At 34.1% G+C, this 21439-nt stretch overlaps 1 protein-coding gene across 1 annotated transcript in view; it reads right to left on the bottom strand.

The window, feature by feature from the left end:
• Nucleotides 1-584: 584 nt before the first annotated feature.
• GUCY1A2 (guanylate cyclase 1 soluble subunit alpha 2) overlaps nucleotides 585-21439 on the bottom strand; it is a 298353-nt gene continuing 277498 nt past the window's right edge. Inside the window, exons 7-8 of the mRNA XM_069468984.1 lie at nucleotides 18344-18498; nucleotides 585-792 (exon numbers count right to left, since the gene is read on the bottom strand). Coding sequence (XP_069325085.1) covers nucleotides 585-792; nucleotides 18344-18498 — 363 coding nt within the window. The remainder of the gene's footprint in view (nucleotides 793-18343; nucleotides 18499-21439) is intronic.

Raw genomic sequence — 21439 nt, 5'->3', positions numbered from 1 at the left:
ATAATGTGTGAAATGTAATTATCTAGAAGAGATATGTATAAAAATAGGTAATATCCCTAAAATATTTTGCTGAGTTACAATTCTTCCGATTGGGAAGTTTACCATACTGCCATGATATATGTATGAAATGTCTGTTCAGAAAAAGAAAATTAGAAAATCTTCCTCACCTACCAACTCACTAAATGTAGGAATATATAATCAAAACTGGCTCTCGAAAGTGGTACAAATATATATGGAAAGATACTTGTATGTGTGACAAACAAGAAAACAGAATCTATTTCTTGGTTAGTTTTGAAAGGGAGCCCATACTTGTAATTAAAATATATGTATATATATGTATATATATATATGACCAAAAACACTCTCATGAATGGACATGTCTTATTTCCCCTCATGCTCCAGCTTTTTGATTGGCAGCAGTCACCCACATTTTCTATGATTATTGCCTGACAAAACACAGAAAGTCCGCTGCTTATTTTCAACAAAGCTCTCACTGAAAGAGAAACAATCTCTTCCCGCTCTCCTGTCGTGACCCATCTTCTGGGCTTGTGCTTTGTGGAGGAGACTTCGGTCTGCAGCAGGTCTCAGAGGCTTGTCTCCCGGAGGAACATGGTGCCGATGTTGTAGGAAACTTTTTTGATTCTTGATGAAGAAAGAGAAGGCTTTGGCTGCTTTGGCCCAGTCCTTACCTCGAGGAAATAGCAGATCCCAGGGATTTCCTTTGGGAAGTTATCTGGAAGCTCTTCACGGGACCGAGGAACGAATGTGAAACTTTCTTCTCGTTTTAGTAATCTAAGAAGAAAATATAATGTGAATCAAATAGGCAGGGCAAATGTAAATAATGGACAGAAAGTTCAAAGGCTCAGGAAACCTGTGACTGTGCTCTTGTGAACAAACCCCATTCCTTTGAATAGCTGTGGCCTTCATAGGATTCCAAATACTAGGGAATGTTATAAATCAGGAAAAATCCCTTCATGTTATGACGATAAAAAACAAAGCATTTGTGGTACGACTTGAAAATATTTGTTCAAGTTTGATTTCTTTCTAAACAGCATTCCTTGAAAATATTTGTTCAAATTTGATTTTTTTTCTTAAACAAAGGGCTAAGGAAACTGCATAATACAGGTTTTATTTCAAATATGCAGAATTTACCCTGTTTTTAAAACCTGTCCAAATTCTAGAGTACTTCTTTTATGTTAGGTAACCTATTGATAAGCTTTAAATGTGTGTCCTGTGTATCAAACATAGTAATCAAATATTTAACTTTGTAGAACATTTCATGACTCCAAGTGTATGTGATATCTGCTTACTCATTTCTAGCCGTACACGTTACCCAAACTCACTAGCATTTATTGGTCAAACAGCTTAATTCTTCTCTTCCAGACACACTTCAAGACTCTTTTTCAGAACAGTAACACTGGAGGAGGTTTATTCTTTAAACTTGTTCAGTTTCATGAAAAGTTTGGTTTGATACCCATTTCTAAAAATGTGGCCCAACAATCCAATTTAGTTCCACAACTCTTTATGGACTACTTCTCATTGCCTAAGAAAAACCTCCTCGTCACTCTTGTGAATTTAATACGTCGAACACAATCTAAGAAGCTCATGGTTTTGTCAGTAGGGAGAGAAGCAGAGAATAAAAGAAGTTTAGGCCGGGCGCGGTGGCTCACGCCTGTAATCCTAGCACTCTGGGAGGCCGAGGCGGGTGGATTGCTCAAGGTCAGGAGTTCGAGACCAGCCTGAGCGAGACCCCGTCTCTACTAAAAAATAGAAAGACATTATATGGACAACTAAAAATCTATATAAAAAAATTAGCCGGGCATAGTGGCGCATGCCTGTAGTCCCAGCTACTTGGGAGGCTGAGGCAGTAGGATCGCTTAAGCCGAGGAGTCTGAGGTTGCTGTGAGCTAAGCTGACGCCACGGCACTCACTCTAGCCTGGGCAACAAAGTGAGACTCTGTCTCAACAAAAAAAAAAAAAAAAAAAAAAGAAGTTTAAAAAATCCTCAATAAGCAAACAAAAAACAGTAATATAAAAGTAGTACGGAACAAAATAGGCTAATGCCATAAGAAAGGTAGATACAAAAAGCTGCAGAAGCCCAGAAGAGAAAAAATGTTTGCAGTGAGAACACAAAGGCTTCATGGACAAGATGCTATTTAAGATGTGCAGAATTTCAATAACTGAATATGGAGAACAACATAATCAAAGGGTTCATGGGGCCAAAATCATTATCTTTTTATCAAGAACAACTAATCTTCCTAAGTCAGGTTAATGTTAACAGCTACAAGTTATGCTGTACAGGAGATGGGTTGGGGGGAAAGGAACCAATGAGTTCAAGGAGAACAAAGGATGTGTGAAAATATAAGAACATTACATTCCTCCTTCCCCCTGTTTGATTTCCACTCAATTTTACTTCTCTCTGTGCACATGTGTGCTCTTCAATTAGTTCCAGTTTAATAGTAAGTACGTATGGCATTTGTTCCTCCATTCTTTAGATACTTCACTTAGGATAATGGTCTCCAGTTCCATCCAAATTGTTGAATGAAGGAATGGGTGGAAACCTACCGAGCGGGTACAATGAACAATATCTGGGTGATGGGCACACTTATAAATTTGACTCATGCATAACAAAATTGATATTTGTATCCAAAACATTTGTACCCCTGTAATATTTTGAACTAAAAAAACTTGTTACATGAAGAAGACATAAAGTATAGAGATGTCATGCAGTTATTAAAAGTATATTGGTATTTTTCTGGAAATAAAAATTTCAGATAATGATTGGACTATGAGGAACATAAAACATGATAAAAAACCAACAGAGGAAAAAAAAGAACATTACATAAGCAATGATGATTGTCTCTATGCTACAGAAAAGAAAAACAACTTATTTCTTCTCAAACTTTCTTAATGGATAAAAAAAAAATATTATCTAAAAACAACAGCGGCCAGTACTAATAACTGTTACAAATGAGCAGTCTATACTTACTTTTATGAACCAGAGTTGTAGTATTTTGTTTTCTAAAGGATAAAAGAACAGTTCTAATTGCCAATTCCTTAAAAAAATATTCACAATGATTATATTAATTTGGGACATGAAGTGAGGATCATTCTAACATTTCAAAATTCTTTCAAAATCCTTATCTCATTTCATCCACATAACATAATCCTATGCAAATCTATAAAAAATGCTCTTCTCTGCCAAATATATGGAGGGTGAAAGTGAGTTCAGAACAAGTTGGAGTGATTTGCTCAAGGAAAAAGCAAGACAGTAGAGGCAGTGGCACTGGGATCTAGATCTGTTAACTTAGTCAAGCGTAGCCCTACAATAAATAATGAGAATGCATAAAGATAGCTCTCCATCACAAAACAACCACGCTGAGGTCTAGGTGGGGCATTCGTGACAATCAGAACGGAAGTCATCGGTACTGTTTTCATTTGCACAGATGTCAATTTCCTTCATGTATAATATATAATTAATCACTTCAGAAATAAAATGTAAAAATTCCTAAACAGTAGTTTAATTTGGCTATCAATTCCACAATACTTTTGCTGAGTTCAATAGAACAGTCATCACTGCACAATCTGTGGGTGTCAATCCATGATGCTAATCAATCAACAAACATTCCTTTAGTGCCTGTGATGTGCTAAAGGAGCCCTTCAAATGGAGAAAAATAGGTAAGAATATATAGAATAAGTTAATATAATTAAAAACACAAGAAATGCTTGTGGAAACAAATTAGTAATACGAAGCAGTATATGATACAACATATGATGCAATCCAAAAGAAGAAATTCTGTAGGATAAAAGAAATAACGACTGTGTATTTAAGTACAAAAGTTAAGAACCAAAGCAGTAACTTCACTTCAACCAATTGTAACATACAGCTATAGCTCAATCTTTCCAAACAATTTCCTTGGAGCCCCTGATCAACAATTAGGACTCCACATTTGCTTCATTCCTCCTCCCTATTTTTTAAGTCCTCAAATGTATCTCTTTTCCAGTTTGTTAGCCTCACTACAGTCTTTATGTTTTGCTATAATTGAGGTTTTTCTGACAATGAAAAATAAAATTGGGGTTACATCTATGAATATATTTGTAAATGACTAAAAGAAGAGGATAACATCCACTTCGGATGCCTGGACTTTTAAATAATTCACTGCACTTTGGCTAGGAGGAAATTCTTCACAGTGAATTGATCTCTTGACATTTTCAATAAAGCTCATATACTGTGCTAGAAATCAGAGACAACAGCTTTTATGAAATTTTATTTTTTTCACATAAACACTTTGGTATCAATAAACTAAATATGGTTTTAAATTTTGATAATAAAAATGAGAGAGCACATAACAATAAATTGATTCAAGCTCCTATGATATCCATGATTTAGCAGGCTTTGTATATATGAACATTGAAGTGCAATATTCAGATGACTTCCAACAGGAAAATCTCAATGACTTACTGTGAGGTCTGTGAAAGAGGTTGAGAAAACATTTCACACAGCATGGCCGGTGATGATATGAATCATGGTGCCGAATAAATGATCAAATGTGTATACAGGGATTAGGAATTTAGACCTGATCACCCCAGAACTTCTGATCCCCTCTGAAGTGTTTTAAGTCCAAGTCCCTGGGCTGGATTCTAAAGCTTTACCTAACAATCCATTTCTTTAGTACTGCGAGGCTGATCTAAAAGCTTAGATTCTACCTAAATCTAAATTAATCCCCAGCGGCAATCCACAGCTGGTTAATATACAACCTGGGAGTTTCAGCAACATGTTCAATAAGTATTTGGAAGCCACACAAATCCTGGTCTACCTGCCTGTCATCCTGTCTCTGTTCAATAGTATTTCTACAAAGTTATTTTCAAAATAAAAATTCATTGCTGCTTTGGATCAAGCTTGTGCAGGAAGCTGGATACCACTGAGGTCCTTGGATCTACTCCCATAGAGCTACAGAAATGAAGCTGGTCTCTGACTCTCTCAGCTCTTGTTTGCATGCCCATTTCCCCCAATTTCACCAAGCTTTGCCCTCTATCTCATATTCTTCCTTGGAAAAGGACCTGGAACTTATTCACACGGAATTACCAATGATCTAAATGTAATTTAAATTTTAACACCAGATTCAGAGTTTAATAAAAGGAATGGGATTATAAGGATGGAATTTCAGGCATCCTAGTCAGGGATGTATTGTCTTTTCTAAATCGTACTTCAAGTGGCATATACAAAATACAGGTTGGTTATCTATAATGTAGAGACAAGAATTTGGTCTTTCATCCCACTATAATTTTTTCTCCAATTGTATACTTTGATTTAATTGCTAATGAGGTCAGTTAGGGAGGTCTTTATGACCACTTGCTATGTGCATTTCCCTTACTGCTCCAAGACTGTAGAATTGTGAAAGGCAACATAGGAGCATGCAGTTCCTGAGTCAGGCTTCATCCTCATGCTTAGAATCATCCAGTCTTCTGGTCAGTGAGTTCAGGAGTTCAGCAGTCAGCCAGTCAACAGGTAGTTATTAATTAAGTGCCTTCTGTGAACTAGGTCCCGAAGCGGTGCTTTCCTATCTGTAGTCATAGTATTTATGGGGCAGGATATTTAGGTTTAAAGTGAATATACTTGCTTCTTAGCCGCATTCTCTTCTGTAGGACCTGAGACTTCAGTTTTCTCCTATGCATTAAGCCAAATATCACCCACGTATATATTTTCCATCTCCCTTTCTTCCATTGTTAGTTAAGTCCTCTTACAGTCTTTGTGTGTGTTTCTGTGTGTGTGTACCTATATATGTGTGTGTGTGTGTGTGTGTGTATATATATACATATATATGTCAGGAGAGAATTATACCTCTTTTATACCTTTATATCATTGTGCTGTTGTTTCAGTAAAAGATTAATTATAAACTTCAGAAAACCACAATTTGATAAACTCAGGAATTCAGTCTTCTATGTTCAAAGTTTCTGTTGTTGCTGAATATTCACCTGAATGTCTTTTTGCCAAGGAATGTATTCAGACTCTACTGTAATGGCACTGGGCATTGTCTTTGAGTGCAGGAGAAGGATGACAGTTCTGAAAATGGAAATAAAAAACATCAAGACACCTTATGTTTTTCTAAGTGTTCTGAAGTTCCTGAATTTTTCCCTTTCACTTTCTTCTTTCCACCTGAGTGAAAGAAAAGAAGGAACTCTGCTATGTATTTCTGCTTTGTGCTTCATTGCTCTAAGATCTGATGCAATTTGAAGATAGGCCCAGTGAAACTATAGTCATTGAGTCAGCTAGACAAGCCTAAAATCCCTTGAAACCCAATGATTCATTCTCTGGAAATAACACGCTGCTGTCCAAATAAGGAAAGTAAAAATCTAGCTCACTATGAAATAAAACAGAAAAAAGATCTCAACAATTTTTTCATACATTTTAAGGTTACAAACATTTTTAGTTGTGGATTCTAAGGCAATTTTATAAGATTGTCAATTTGTTCGTTCTAAAATTTAGATTAATGGATAAATTCTCAAAAATGGATTGTCTTCCTGTATGTCCCCCGAAAATTATGAGGCAGGGAGTCTCAGAGGCACTTCTGTGGCATCCCAGCTCACTTCTCTCTGCAACTCACCTTCGGTTAAGTACTAATGACAAAGTGTGCTTTCTATGGGGTTCCACAGTCTACATGCCTAGGGCTTGCTAGAGAGTGTACATCTGGCATGTTTCTTTCTATTTGAGTGACAAAACTAATGCCACTTAAATACTTGAATTTTAGGAGCTAAATAGCTAAAGATGATTCTACTCCATTGGCTTCTCTGGACACTGTCAATTTTGACCTTTAATAGCCTAAAAACTCTATTTCCAGTAAATGCCAAGGGATTCAAATTCAAAACACTCACTCAAAAGTTTAGTATGTCTATAGACAGAACGTAAAAAGCAGATGACAAATGAGAGATTAGAAAAGATAACTGTAATCAGTTCTTCTAACATAAATAATTACCTCCCATTTTTTCACTTCTCTGACCAAAATTCTTTCTTAAAAACAAATCTATCATTGTACTAGTCTTTATAAAAGACATAGGAAGGACCAGAAAGAAGAAAATATGCACATTAACTTTTAAAAATGAATTCATTATTAAAAAATGAGGACAAGAACTGATTTTAAAGAATTCTATGTTATTTATTTTCTATATTCTTCCACCAATTAGAAATAGACTTATCCTAGATGTATTATAAAAAGAACATGCAGAGTTGTAACAACTTCAGTCCCAAAGAAGGCAAATCAACCTAAGAATATATTTGAAGGCGAAAAGACAGAAGGCATACTTTTTCCCTTTTCTTCAAGAGTTCAGTCTACTTCTATTTACCATCTTGAACAATGTTTTATAGGATAGCGACATGTAGAAGACTGAAACAGGATCCTCACCTTTCACTTCTCACAAAAATCAACTCATGGTGAACTTAAACCCAAGGCATGAAACTATAAGAATTCTAGAAGAAATGTTGGAAAAACTCTTATAGACATTGGCCTAGGCAAAGAATTTATGAAAAAGACCCCAAAGGCAATCACAGCAACAACAAAAATAAATAAATGAAACTTGATCAAATTAAAAAGCTTCTGCCCAGCCAAGGAAACTATCACGAGAGCAAACAGACAACCTACAGAATGGGAGAAAATATTCGCATGCTACACATCCGATAAAGAGCTGATAACTAGATTCCATATAGAACTCAGGAAAATCAGCAAGAAAAAATGAAAAAACCCTATCAAAAAGTGGGCAAAAGACATGAATAGAAACTTTTCAGAAGAAGATAGACTAATGGGCAACAATCATATCAAAAAATGCTCAACATCTCTAATCATCAGGGAAATGCAAATCAAGACCACAATGAGATATCACTTAACTCCAGTGAGAATGGCCTTTATCAAAAAGTCCCATAAAAACAAATGTTGGCGTGGATGCAGAGAGATAGGAACACTCATACACTACTAGTGGGACTGCAAACTAGTACAACCTCTGTGGAAAGTAATATGGAGATACCTCAAAGAGCTACAAGTAGAACTACCATTTGATCCAGCAATCTCATTACTGAGCATCTTCCCAAAGGAAAAAAAGACATTGTATAAAAAAGACATCTTCACTAGAATGTTTATAGCAGCACAATTCACAATTGCAAAGATGTGGAAACAACCCAAGTGCCCATCAATACATGAGTGGATTAATAAAATGTGGTATATGTATACCATGGAGTTCTACTCAGCCACAAAAAACAATGGTGATCTAGCACCTCTTGTATTATCCTGGATAGAGCTGGAGCCCATTCTACTAAGTGAAATATCCCAAGAATGGAAAAACGAGCACCACATGTACTCACCATCAAACTGCTATTAACTGATTAGCACTTATGTGCACATACAGTAGTAACATTCCTCGGGTGTCAAGCAGGTGGGAGGGGGGAGGGGGGATGAGTATATTCATACCTAATGGGTGCGGTGTGCACTGTCTGGGGGATGGACACGCTTGAAGCTCTGACTCAGGTGGGGCAAAGCCAATATATGTAACCTAAACGTTTGTACCCCCATAATATGCTGAAATAAAAAAAAAAAATTCCTTGCAAATTCCCCTCACAGGATCCTTCTCAGAAATACTAATTTTTGTAAAGAGAAAATATGGCAAGGTGGTAAATAAGAATGGGACAGGAGAAAAGATGTAGGTAAAATCTGTAAATCTGATCTCTTACTTTATAGGGGTTCTCTTTCCCCCACAGAGGTGAGATAGGCACAAATTAGCTAATGGCATTAGTTAAGCCACTTAAATTCTCTGATTCTCCATTTTCCTGTGGAAAAGGAGATTTTGCTCTAATTTATCTCAAAGATTTTTACAGAGCTAACATTTAGTGAAGCTTGAGACTTTATATACTACACAGATTACAGAGAGTCATGTAAAGAACACGATCAAACATGTTAGCTTTAGACTTGCAAATCTGAAAAAGTCTCAAGTAAGATCTCCAGAGAAAACACATTTGTATTGGCTAATATCACAAAAATTGATTATAGAGCAATTTTGATTTACAGTAGTAATGGGTGACTAATGCATGAGAATCTTTGCACTTTAATCAGAGCTATGAAAAGGATCCTTGAACATAGCATGTAGAACAATCATATTTTTCATAATACAAAAGAATAGTGGGAGGAATTGACTAAAGACCCAATTAAAACTGGTTTCAATTCTCTGGTTTAATAATGATTTCTCCAAACAAACCATATTTTATTAAATATTAAATATTAAATAAAGTGTATGTACATAATACAATTCATGATAAATTTTTTGGAAGATAGACTGCTTTGTTATGGAGGGATTTGAAACATACCTATTTACCTAATATCTCATAATATAATATACAAACAATCTAATATAACACAATATAAAATTTTACTATTTTCTTTAAAAGACAATGTATATAAATTTTCAAAAAAGAGAAAGACAAAATGATATAGAAGTTTGATTACATAAAAGCAAAAACTTTAAAATAAAAAATAAATTCATAATGCATTATTTTAAAAAATGAGTAAATATGGCTTTCTAGTTCCAAAGGCACAGTGTTAACTATACAATACATAGAATGGTTATGTGGTTTTGACTTGTCAATTATTTCTTTAAAGAGTTTCATACCTTATATAGTTTCTTTCTATTCCCACTACCATGGTCCTAGTTCATGATCCTACCTCAGGCCTGGAACGATGCTGTTACCTCTTAATAGTCACCTAACCTCTAGTATTCCCCATTCCACTCCCTGTGAAACAGCATTTCCAGGTAAGTGTTCCTTTCATCATGTTGTTTTCAGGCTCAAAAAAACATTCAGTGGGTCTCTAATAGCAAATAACATCCTCTATTATCTAAGTTGAAAATAAATTATCAGCCTCACCAGATGTTAAAACTGTAATAATATTTCAAGTAAACATTTTATTTTGGAATAATTTTAGATTTACAGAAGAGTTGCAAAGATGGTAGTACACTGAGTTCTCTTAAACTCTTTGCTCTGTTTCTCCTAATGCTAACATTCTTTATAACCCTGGTACATTTATCAAAACTAAGAAATTAACAATGGTATATTACTATTAACTAAACTACAGACTTTATTCAGCTTTCACTGCTTTTGCACTAAAGTCCTTTTTCTGTTCCAGAATTTAGTGTAAAAAACTGTTTTAAGTTATCTGGACTTAATTGTGTTTTATAATTCATGAGTAAATGAAGGATGAGATCAATTATGTGACTTATTCAGGATCATAAACTAATTAGTGGTTGAACAGGAATATGAACTTCACATTCTTTTATTTGGCCATTCATCTATTTAATCAGTCAGTAGTGGTTATCAGTATCTTCTGAATTATGGGACACTTATTAGAAAATGCACATGTGAGTATGCATAGAAAATGCTTCATAAACACACTAATCCTAAGACTGAAATGCAACACCATCTCCCAATAACCTCAGCAATATTACTTTTATCTACGTTCTACCTTGGGATTCTATTTTTTTTTTTTATTTCAGCATATTACAGAGGTACAAATGTTTAGGTTATGTATATTGCCCTTGCCCCACCCAAGTCAGAGCTTCAAGTGTGTGCATCCCCCAGACGGTGCACACCGCACTTATTACGTGTGTATACACCCATCCCCTCCTCCCCCTCCCATCTGCCCGACACCCCATGAATGTTATTACTGTATGTGCACTTAAGTGTTGATCTGTTAAAACCAATTTGATCATGAGTATACGTGGTGCTTGTTTTTCCATTCTTGGGATACTTCACTTAGAAAGGGTTCCAGCTCTATACGGGATAATACAAGAGGTGTTAAATCTCTTGGGATTCTAAATCAGATTCTACTTGAATTGTCTCCACAACAAATAAACGTTTAAAACTTCCTTTTTTACTTTGCCTTTTTAGCTAAAATGTGGACATCTAAACAAACAAACAAACTTCAGAAAGAATTCTTTATGCTGTGTTGATTACAAAATCAACATTAATCTCCAAGCCACTTGAAATGTTGCCATTTTTTAATGGAGAAAGGGAAAGAAAAATATGAGGAGTGACTTTCTCTCTTGCTTTAAATTATGCTTAATTATTTTAGCAACTAATTTTCACTTTATAGTGTTTTAGATAACATAATTTACTGAAACTTGTCATTATCTGTGAACATATTATTTATGGCCAGTAAAAGTTATTATTTTTACTTCAAGGAAATTCTTTTTTGTGTGTGAGATTAGCAGATGTCCCCCATATAAATGGGAACTAATGACATGAATACCAGATTAGCATCTTTAATTTCTGAATCCTAGAACTATGTAATTGAAATTTTAACATTGCTGTCCTGGGAAGAGAGAAATACCAGCAGGTCCTCCCTTCATATGGGACCTAATAAAATGGGTCCTAATATAGAACCAGTAAAATTTTATTTCTAGATTCAATCTTGTGCCTAATCATAGCAACTAAACCTATGCCAAATAATCAACTAAATCATAAAGAAAAAAAGTCTATGTTGCCAGACACAGTCTTCATTTCATATCTATGAAATAATAATAACTAACCATTATTGCACAGCACATAACTATATATTTTCTCATTGATTATTAAAATTTTAGGCAATTAGACCTTTAGAAGTAAGCTAATGGGTAAGTTTTTACCATTTTTGCTATAAAAATTACTGTAACATTATATTCTGATCCTCAAAGACTTCACTATACTGACCTTAAATATGCTGGTAAATACATGGAATAATTGAAGTGGAATATTCTAAAAATACACAAAAAGGCAAGATTTATTTTTTAAAAAAAATAATTAGAAAGGCGTATGATTCCCAATCCACAGAATTCCATTTTCTGGGGAAAATGTTACTTGCTGTAGCAGGGAAACAAAGGAAGAAAGAACAAAATAAAAATGTCAAAACGAGCAGAATATTACATTCAGTCTTGCTACATGTGACTTTTGTTGGCACATTTAAAAGGGTAATATTAATGTAATTGGAAAAACAGAAATATGATTTTTGAAGCACAGCTTGTTTTCCTTTTGGGAAAACTATTAAGTCATTTACCTTGATGGATTATATTTCTTTTGTAAAATAGAAATGTAAAATAGTATTTACTGTTTGGGTGTTTCTATTGAAAAAAGGATAAGATGATCAATAAAGTTATTTTAAAGACTGACATTACAGTAACATGACAAACCCAATTTTTTAAATTTTCTTTAAGTATCAAGTCATTAGTTCCAATGAGCATTTTGATTTTTTTTTTTTAAGGAGGCTACAAGTAAACTGCTAGACAAGAATTTACTGAAGCTTCTCTGGATATCTTTTCCCACATTAAGTGTCCATAGGAAAAAGAGTAAATATTTGTAACATAGTATCTCACTCTTGTATAATAATTATATTGACAGAACAGAAGATTTTCCAGCTAGTGTTTTTATTAGTGTTTTAGTGATTATTAACTTTTACATGCAAAAAAAATTATATCCAAGCAACTTCATTATTCTTTAATAAGTTATTAAATGCATCTCTCAATTTATCAGAAAGATACATTCCTCCAAATGGTCTACTAAGTCAATTCTGAACAAGCCTGTATTCCCAGTGACTTACTACTTACTATATGCATCAAAGACATGCTTACACAGGATGTGTTAGCCTCACAGAAACAAAAGACGGTTTTCTGTTTCCCTTGGAAGCCTCCATTTGCCACAGCTTTGTCCTCTACGTTCATGTTCAGATCCAGAGATAGAGATACTAACAACTTTATAATTATGGTGACTCCAAGTAAATATTTTAGAAATAATTTCTTTTTTATTATTCTGAGTATGAAAGCAACTCCGGAACATCAAAAGTGCAACCTGGGGGCATTTACATCTGCAGAGATAGGAAAAACAAGGAACTCCCTTGCTGTGATTTCAGTTTGCTTCCCACTGCTCTTGTCATCATTTTCTTGCAGAAGAAATCCTCTCATCGAGGCAAGTAATATTCAGAAATTATTGCTTTTTTAAAAAAAATTTGAGCCCATGAAAATAGAGAGTAGAATTGTGGGTATGAGAGGCTGGGAAGGGCAAGAAGGATGGGAGAGGTTGGTTACGGATCCCAAATTACAGCTAGACAGGAGCAATGAGTTGCGGTGTTCTGCAGCACTGTAGGGTGAATATGGTTAACTATAATTTATTGTATATTTTCAGAAAGGCAGAAGAAAGGATTTTGAATGTTCTCAACACAAGGAAATGATAAATGTTTGAAGTGATGGATATGCTAATTACTCTGATTTGATCATGACACATATACGTGTATTGAAATATCATTCTGTATCCTATATACATATGTACAATTATAGTGTGCCACCTAAAAAGAAAGGAATAAAAGAAATTATTGGTTTTTTTTTTTTTACCATTTTATTTCAACTAGTTTATCAACCCTATGAGACAGTTTGGTCATGGATAAGAACTCAGGCTTTAGGGTAGGGCAGCCATGGAGTTGACTCCTACGTTTATTTAGCTGTGTGGTCTCAGTGACTTGTTTAACCTTTCTAAGTTTTAGTTTCTTCTTATCTTAAAAATAAAGATCATAACAAGGCCTAACTCACGTTGGAGATTAAATAAGCTAATGTGAATAAATTGCTTAGAGAGAATAAGTAATCCAATAAGTGTTTGCTGTAACTATCATGAGATGTTAAAATGGAAAGATACATAAAAGATCACCCAGGTCATCTAATATCTCAACCAAGATTAGATTCAGTTTTCTTAATTCCTAGAGGAATCATGCATGATACTTAACTCTAGCATAAAAATGTGGACTATGGACTATGTTAGGTTACATGGCAAAGAGGAACGAAGGTTGTAGATGTAATTCAGGTTGCTAAACTATCCTGGATTATCCAATAGGCCCAATGTCATCACAAGGGTTCTTAAAAGTGGAGGAAGGAGGAAGAAGAGCCAGAAAAAGATCTGTGGTGATGGAACTAGAGTCAGAGACATAATACTGACTTTGATGATGGAGGAAGGAGGTCATGAACCAAGGAATGAGGGTGGCCGCTAGAAGCTGGAAAAGGCAAGAAAATGCATTATCTGATAGAATGTCCAAAAAAGAATACAGCCCTGATGATACTTTGATTTTAGCCCTGTGATACCTGAGTTAGACTTTTATCTTAAAAAACTGTAAAATATTAAATTTTTGCTGAAGTCAACAGTAAAGTAATCAAATTAGTAATTCCATTTATATATATTATTAATTGAAGTATTTATGTACTTCTGCTTAAATTTGGGAATCTTCCAAGAAAATAGCAAGATTTTGTCATATGACTATGACTTAGATTCTCATCAGTAAGAGTGTATGCCTTTGCTAATATAAACTTGTAGGAATAAACTGATTACTATCTCAGTTCTGAGCCATAGCTCAAAATGCCTTTGGCCAAATTATAATATCATGCCCATTCTTTCTTTGAGACTGCCAGATGAAGTCTGTAATCCAAGTATCACACTTCATTAAACATGGCTAATTTGTAAAATATGAGGATCGAGTGCAGGAATAAGACGGTACCTATTTTAAAGGTGACAAAACTTGACCCAAATGAATTAAGTTCCTAAGTTTCACAGAGACAATAAGCTTTGGAGCTGGATTTCACCATAGCCACTCTTACTCTGAGTGTATGCACTTACCCACTTACCCTATCCTGTCCCATGGTGCGTTCCTGCATGTCATGAGCTGTTTATGTACTAGTGATTAGAAGACAACTTGGTTTTAACAGAAAAAGAAGCCTTTCGCAGTGAATAAAAATAGGCATTCTAAAAAGTCCAGAGTAGATCAGTTATAAAATGAGAAAAGCAAAAATGTTTAAAGGTTAAAGAAAATTCATATCAAAGAATTAAAAAGTCTTTCTACATTTTTAGTTTGCATGTAGCAAGGAAAAACAAATAAATCTGCTCAGGCAAATCATTCTGTTATTTCAAAATTTGTTGAAGCCATCCTTCATATTAATAGAAGCAATTATTTTAGCTTCACAGATCAGTAGCATGATATTAAGGCATTGTTTGTAATATGTGCACTATTTTTAAATTGGGATGAGTGAGAACAAAGATGAGTGTACACATTACTTTTATTGTAGAAAACTGAAAACATACAAACATGGAAAACTCAAGACTCAATCAAGATTTCTTTTTGTCCAGAAGTAAAACTAACAATAAAAGTACTCTAGGTGAAAAAGAAATGGTTCTTGGGCATTATTACTTCATGTAACAAGATGACTCACATACTAAGTGTCCAAAAAAATGGGAACTAGTATATAAAAGTTATGGTCCTGATTGTAAAGACTATTCCTTATGTCCACAATGAATTTTAAAATAAACAGCATTTGATCTTTCAATTCTAGTAGTAACCTAAAGGAAGCATAATTATTTATATAATATGAAATGTAAAGTAATCTAACTTATGTAATGGCAGGTAAATAATGTTCATAGGAACAAAGTTTGTAATAACTAAAAAGTTGAAAATAACCCTGTGCTCATCAATAGAGACATAGACGAACAACAAATTACAATATGGTATAGTCATACAATGGAACATCACACAGTAATTAAAATGATGATCTAGAGCTTTATATTTCAACATGGATAGTTCTTAAAAATATAAAATTGTGTTTAAAAGAAACAAAAGTTAGAGAGAGTCATACAGCAAGATACCACTTATGTAAATTAAAACATATAAAATAAAATTCTATTGTTTATGGAAACATATGTAGAAATATATAAAACACTGGACTTTAAAAATCTACCAGATTCACTAGGATATTTGTCACAATGAAAGGGAGGAAAAATTCCAATAGAAATGTTTAATTCATTTTTATTAAAAAATATCTAAAACAAATTAGCATTAAACCAGTGGTAGGATCAGGATATTATATTATCTTTTCATTTTCAGTACTCTACAATAGTTATAAAGGTAGGTTTTTTTGAAATAAGTTATTTGGATATTTCAGACAAAATGTATTTGGAATGAATTTTTCAGAAAATATTTCAATTTACCATAATATCAAAATAATCCACTCTCTCAAGGTTTACGATAATCATATAGTTTTACTAAAAATAAATTCAGTAAGAACCTCTCTGAAGATTTCAAGATAAACAGGCAATGTTGGATATTCTATAGAATTTAATTGAGGGATGAAAACTGGAAATTTCAAACTCTCATGAGCTTAATATTCAGTTTTACTTCACAAGGTCCTATTTGCTCTAAGAGTCTACTCACATGGCAGCTCAAAGTGTCTATCTGCAGCTCCATTTGATTTTTTTTTTTTTTTTTTTTTTTTAACAGAACAAAAAGCTTCAGTGTCTGCAGTGGTTGAAATGATTTAATTCTTCAGACCATATTGATCACTAAGGATTATCACAAATGCAATGTGAAAAAGATTGTGAAAACTCACAGTCACCACCAAAATGCACAGGTACTTTAGTGTGGCTTGCAGGGCTTTTCTTACTGGTCACGTGTAAACAAAGATAGCAACAGTTATGATGTCTAAGCTCAGAGCATGAACTCCTCACACAGTTGGCCCCTTCTTTATAATCAGTTTTTTAAAATTGAGTTTCCACAGAAGATGTAAATCTACACTAAGTTACACAAACATGGAAAATAAGTATTAACACCATGAAGGAAAAAAAAAATGTAACCGCGGTAAGAAGATCTGGATGAGGCAGTTGATCTTCAGTAACTTCCCCCACGCTATAGAGCATAAAGTGTCACAATCACTGATCTCTGCTAGAGAATTGGCCAAAATTCAATTTGATATGGCAGTTATTGTCAGATCATCTGCAATATGCTTAGAATTGTGTTAGAAAAATAGGGAGAAGTTTAAAAGCAGCAAAATCCTCTTACAAACATCACCAAAATGGATAACAGATTCTTGAAACGTGTTCCAGAAGTTGTCTGATAGGCCCTCCAAATCTCCTGGGCGCCTTAAATCTATTAGAGATGTGTCTTTCTTCAAAAAGAAAGAAATCTTAGCAAGAGATTTAGAATATATTTTTAATGTGAACTTTCTCTTGATTTTATATTTGTAATTTCAGCTCTCTTTCTCATCTATTCCTCCGCAATCTGGAAGTACTTGCCTTTCATCTAAAAAACTTTAAATTTAAATTCCCTCTGCATAGGTTTGGTATTAAAAGCTTCAATATATCACCATTTTATTCATTATTATAATCAACTTTTATTATGTTTATATTCAAATTTTCTGTTTAAGGGTTTTTTTTTGTAATCATGTCAATAAAAATATCAATGGTCACTAATTTTACTCTACATTTTTTTCAATATGATTCTAAGTTATCTACAACCTAACACTAATTAAATAGCTTGTGCACCAATGCTTAGCATAAAGCCAAAGTCTGACACGGTATGAGATTTTCAGGCTGTTCTTTGCTATTTATTCTGAAGAGGTCCATCTTATCGGTGCATTTTTTCATTAATTCCATAAATATTTGTAGAGTTCATATTATATGCTAAACATTTTTTGTAAGTTCCAGGGATATAATGATGACCAAACCAAAGACGGGCCCTGCCCATATGGAGCTTAACATCTAGTGGGGGAGATTTCTGCCAGTCACAAAATAAGGAAGAGTTCAGGAGGCAGAAATGTGTAGCATTGTCAAAGATGACCTTTAAGATGGAGTTTGAAGTTTTACTCCAAATCCAGAACAGTTGAGCATCCCAAATCTGAAAAGCCAAAATCTGAAAAGCTCCAAAATCTGAAACTTTTTGAGTGCCAACATGACACACAAAGGAAGTACTCATTGGAGCATTTTGGATTTTGGATTTTTAGATTTGGTATGCTGAACTGATAATATAATGCAAATATTCCCAAATCCGAAAAAATCCAAAATTTGAAACCCTTCTAAGCTCCAGCATTTCAGATAAAGGATACTGTATATATTTAACTTTACAACATCCTTATTTATACTCATTATTCAAAAGAATGAAAACAGACTGCTGCCTTTTCTATCTTATTCCTTTGATTTTTATAAACAATGAAGACCATTTTGAAAATATTGGGATTTCTAGTGTAATGTGGACCCTTTGCATTTGCTGTCCTGTATTTTAAACAGGTATACCTCAGAAGGACAGAAACTGGCGGAAATGACAAACCTCTATTTACCTCTCAGTCAAGTCAGATCTTTCATGCACTCTCACAGGGTACAAATAAAAGTTTGTGTCACAATCACTATCTTCCAGACTGGTCTACTCATAATATCTTGGACAATGACAGGATCAAGAAAAACAACAGAGTCTCACAAATGACAGTATATCACCTCAAAGCAATGCCCAAGACAGGGAGGAGAAGGATAGACAACACTTACTGGTAAGTGGTTGGGCTGACATTGATGCGCCGAGGGTGACTTCCCGACTCGAATTTGCTTGCCAGAGTGACATTATTTCCAAACAGGCAGTAACGTGGCATTCTCACCCCAACAACTCCAGCCAGCACGGAGCCTGAGTGAATGCCTATCCTCATCTAAAAAAGAATGAAAAAGGACAAGAACATATTTGTTTCCATTTGGTATGCAATTATATTAATGAAAGGCACTACTAATTACTAAAAAATTAAACTATAAGCTTCTCAAAGACAGGAGGCGAGTCTTGGTCATTTTTTTGAGCCTAATATCTGGACCATTATAGTGCTCAGTGAACGTAAGTGTTGTGGGATAAATGAATAAATGGATTAACTAAATGAAAAAATTTAAGTTTAATTTGCTACACAAGTCTGATTGTTACAGGTTAACTCAGGTTTCATTTGTACATAATATAGTCTAACTGAAAAGTATATTTTTCTCCACTTTTCTCTCCAGTTGTTCTTACATAAAACCCTATTTCTTCCCTTCATAGCATTAAACACAATTATAAATTAAATATTTATATTTCTGTTTATTTTATTTAAATGTTAGTTTTCCCATGAGAGAAGGGTATATATGTATTTCCTTACTGCCGAATATTCATCAATTTGTATAGTACCTAGAGCAAATTACGCACTCAACAGTAAGTGATGAATGTTGAATAAATTGCCTGAATTCCCCAACATACTATTAAAATGGAGTTATAGAGAATTCAACCCTTCAGTCAGTCAATAGACATTGATTAAAAAATGCTAAAGAGTAAATTAAGTGCTGTATATTTTACTCTCTGAGAATCTGATAAAGATTAGTCTGGTCCATGCCTTGAAGGAGCCCTCAATGTAAAGTTGATATACACTTAAATGTGATCACAGTAATGAAATTATATCAACATGGTTTACACCAAAACAACTGAAACTAATGGAGAACAAATAGGCGATGACATCCTCAGTTCTAGAGGAATGCAGAGTGTTCCTGAGAAAGAGGAGGAGAACTGACCCCTAGATGCCTACCAGGTAGGCAAACTGTCACCCTTTCACCCCCACCACACCCCCTTGCCACTAGAGTTGTAAGGAAAAGAAGTCACTCTGAGATCAACCCTTGTCATAGGACTAGAGACTTCTGCATGTATCAACTCATTATAAGATAGATTGAAACTAATGTGACCTAGATACATAATCTTTTCATCTACTTTTTAAAACTGACTTTAAAATTTATTTGGAAATTCAATATGGTAGGAAGAGTCAAGATACATTTTAGAAAGAAGAAAAATTAGAATATTTTCCGTATCAGATATTATGTCTTAATAGAAATATATCTAATTAGTGCATGGATATCATCAAGAGAAACAGACTAATGGAACTGATAGCCCAGAACGGCTGCCATGTATACATGCGTGCTAGATACACGAAAAAGTTGGCATTTCAGATTAGTGAGAAAAAGATGGCCTTTCCATTAAAATACTATGGATCAACTCTATCTTCATGTGGAAAAAAAATTTCAAGTAAGTTAAAGATCTTAATGTAAAAGGCACAACTTTACAGCTTTAAAAATAATGCTACTAATCAAGGAAAGGTCAATCTATGATATCAGTAAAACTCCCAAATACAGACACTTTAAAAACATAGACTTTTATTTGTCTCTCGATAACAGTTCCCAGGTGAGTGGTCTAGATTGTCAGGCAGCTCTGTTTCCTTCTGTCATTCAAGGGTCAGGCCCTGTCCATTGTGTTTCTCCTCCCTGTCTTGGCACATATTTGGAGCATCCTCATGTTCTAAGTCATGGGATGTGGGAAGATAGATAGCAAAAGTTATCAATTAAAGTGATCTTCATTTCTTTGTATAGATCCAAATTTCCGTCTGATATCATTTTCTTTCTGCCCAAAGGACATCTTTAACATTTCTTATACTGTAAGGCCACTGGTTATGAATTCCTTCAGCTTTTGTATGTTTGAAAAAGTCTTTATTTTGCCTTCATATTTAAAAGATATTTTACTGAGTATAGAATTATACATTGACAATTTAATTTTTTTCTTTAGTACTTTAAAGATGTTGCTACACTGGCTCCTCCTTTGCATTGTTTCAGATGAGAAATCTGCTGTCATGTTTATCTTAATTCCTCCATATGTAACGTAGCTTTTTATTTTGGCTGTTTTTAAGTTTTTCTTTTATTGCTAGTGTTAAGTAATTTAGTTATGATTTCCCTTGGTGGTGTTTTCTTTATGTTTCTTGTGCTTTGGCTTTGTTGAACTCTTAGATGTGTGGGTTTATGGTTTTCATCATATTTAGGAATTTTCCAGCTATTATTTTTTCAAATATTTTTTTCTGTGCACTTCTTCCTCTCAGAGACTCTAATTACCTGTATGTTAGGCTGCTTGAATTATTTCCAAAGTTCACTGATAATATATTCATTTAAAGTAATTTTTCTCTATTTATTTGAGATAATTTCTATTGCTATGTCTTCAAATTTACTAATCTTTTCTTTTGCAATGCCTTATCTGTTGTTAATAACATCAGTGTATTTTTCATTTCAGACATTGTAATTTTCCTCTCTAGAAGTTCAATTTGGGATTTTTTATCTTCCAGGTATCAATTTAGCTTTTGAACATATGGAATACAGTTAAAATTACTGTTTTAGTGCTCTTGTCTAATGATTTCATCTTCAGTTTCAGCTCTGTGTATATCAGTTTGGATTGATTGAGCTTTTCCCTTTATTGTGAGTCATATTTTTTCAGCTTTTCCTCATGCCTAGTAATTTTTGATTGGATGCCAGATATCATGAATTTGACTTATGGAGTGTTGGATGTTTTTATATTCTCATAAATATTCTTGAGCTTTGTTCTGGGATTCAGTTAAGTTCCTTAAACAGTTTGTTCCTTTCAAGTCTTGCTTTTAAGATTTGTTAGGCAAGCAGTGTTTCGTGAAGGACTAATTATCCCCCATTACTAATGCAAGAACCATGAGTCTTTTCTCCAATGCCCTTGATTTATGGGTTTTTCAAGTCTGCCTAATGGAAACAGGCATTTTTTTCCAAGTTGTATCTGAGTGTCAGGTACTTTTTACTCTA

The sequence above is a fragment of the Eulemur rufifrons genome, chromosome 6 (genome assembly GCF_041146395.1).
Source record: "Eulemur rufifrons isolate Redbay chromosome 6, OSU_ERuf_1, whole genome shotgun sequence".
NCBI lineage: Eukaryota > Metazoa > Chordata > Mammalia > Primates > Lemuridae > Eulemur > Eulemur rufifrons.
Note: the sequence above shows the minus strand (reverse complement) of the source record. Positions and strands in the feature narration are given on the sequence as shown.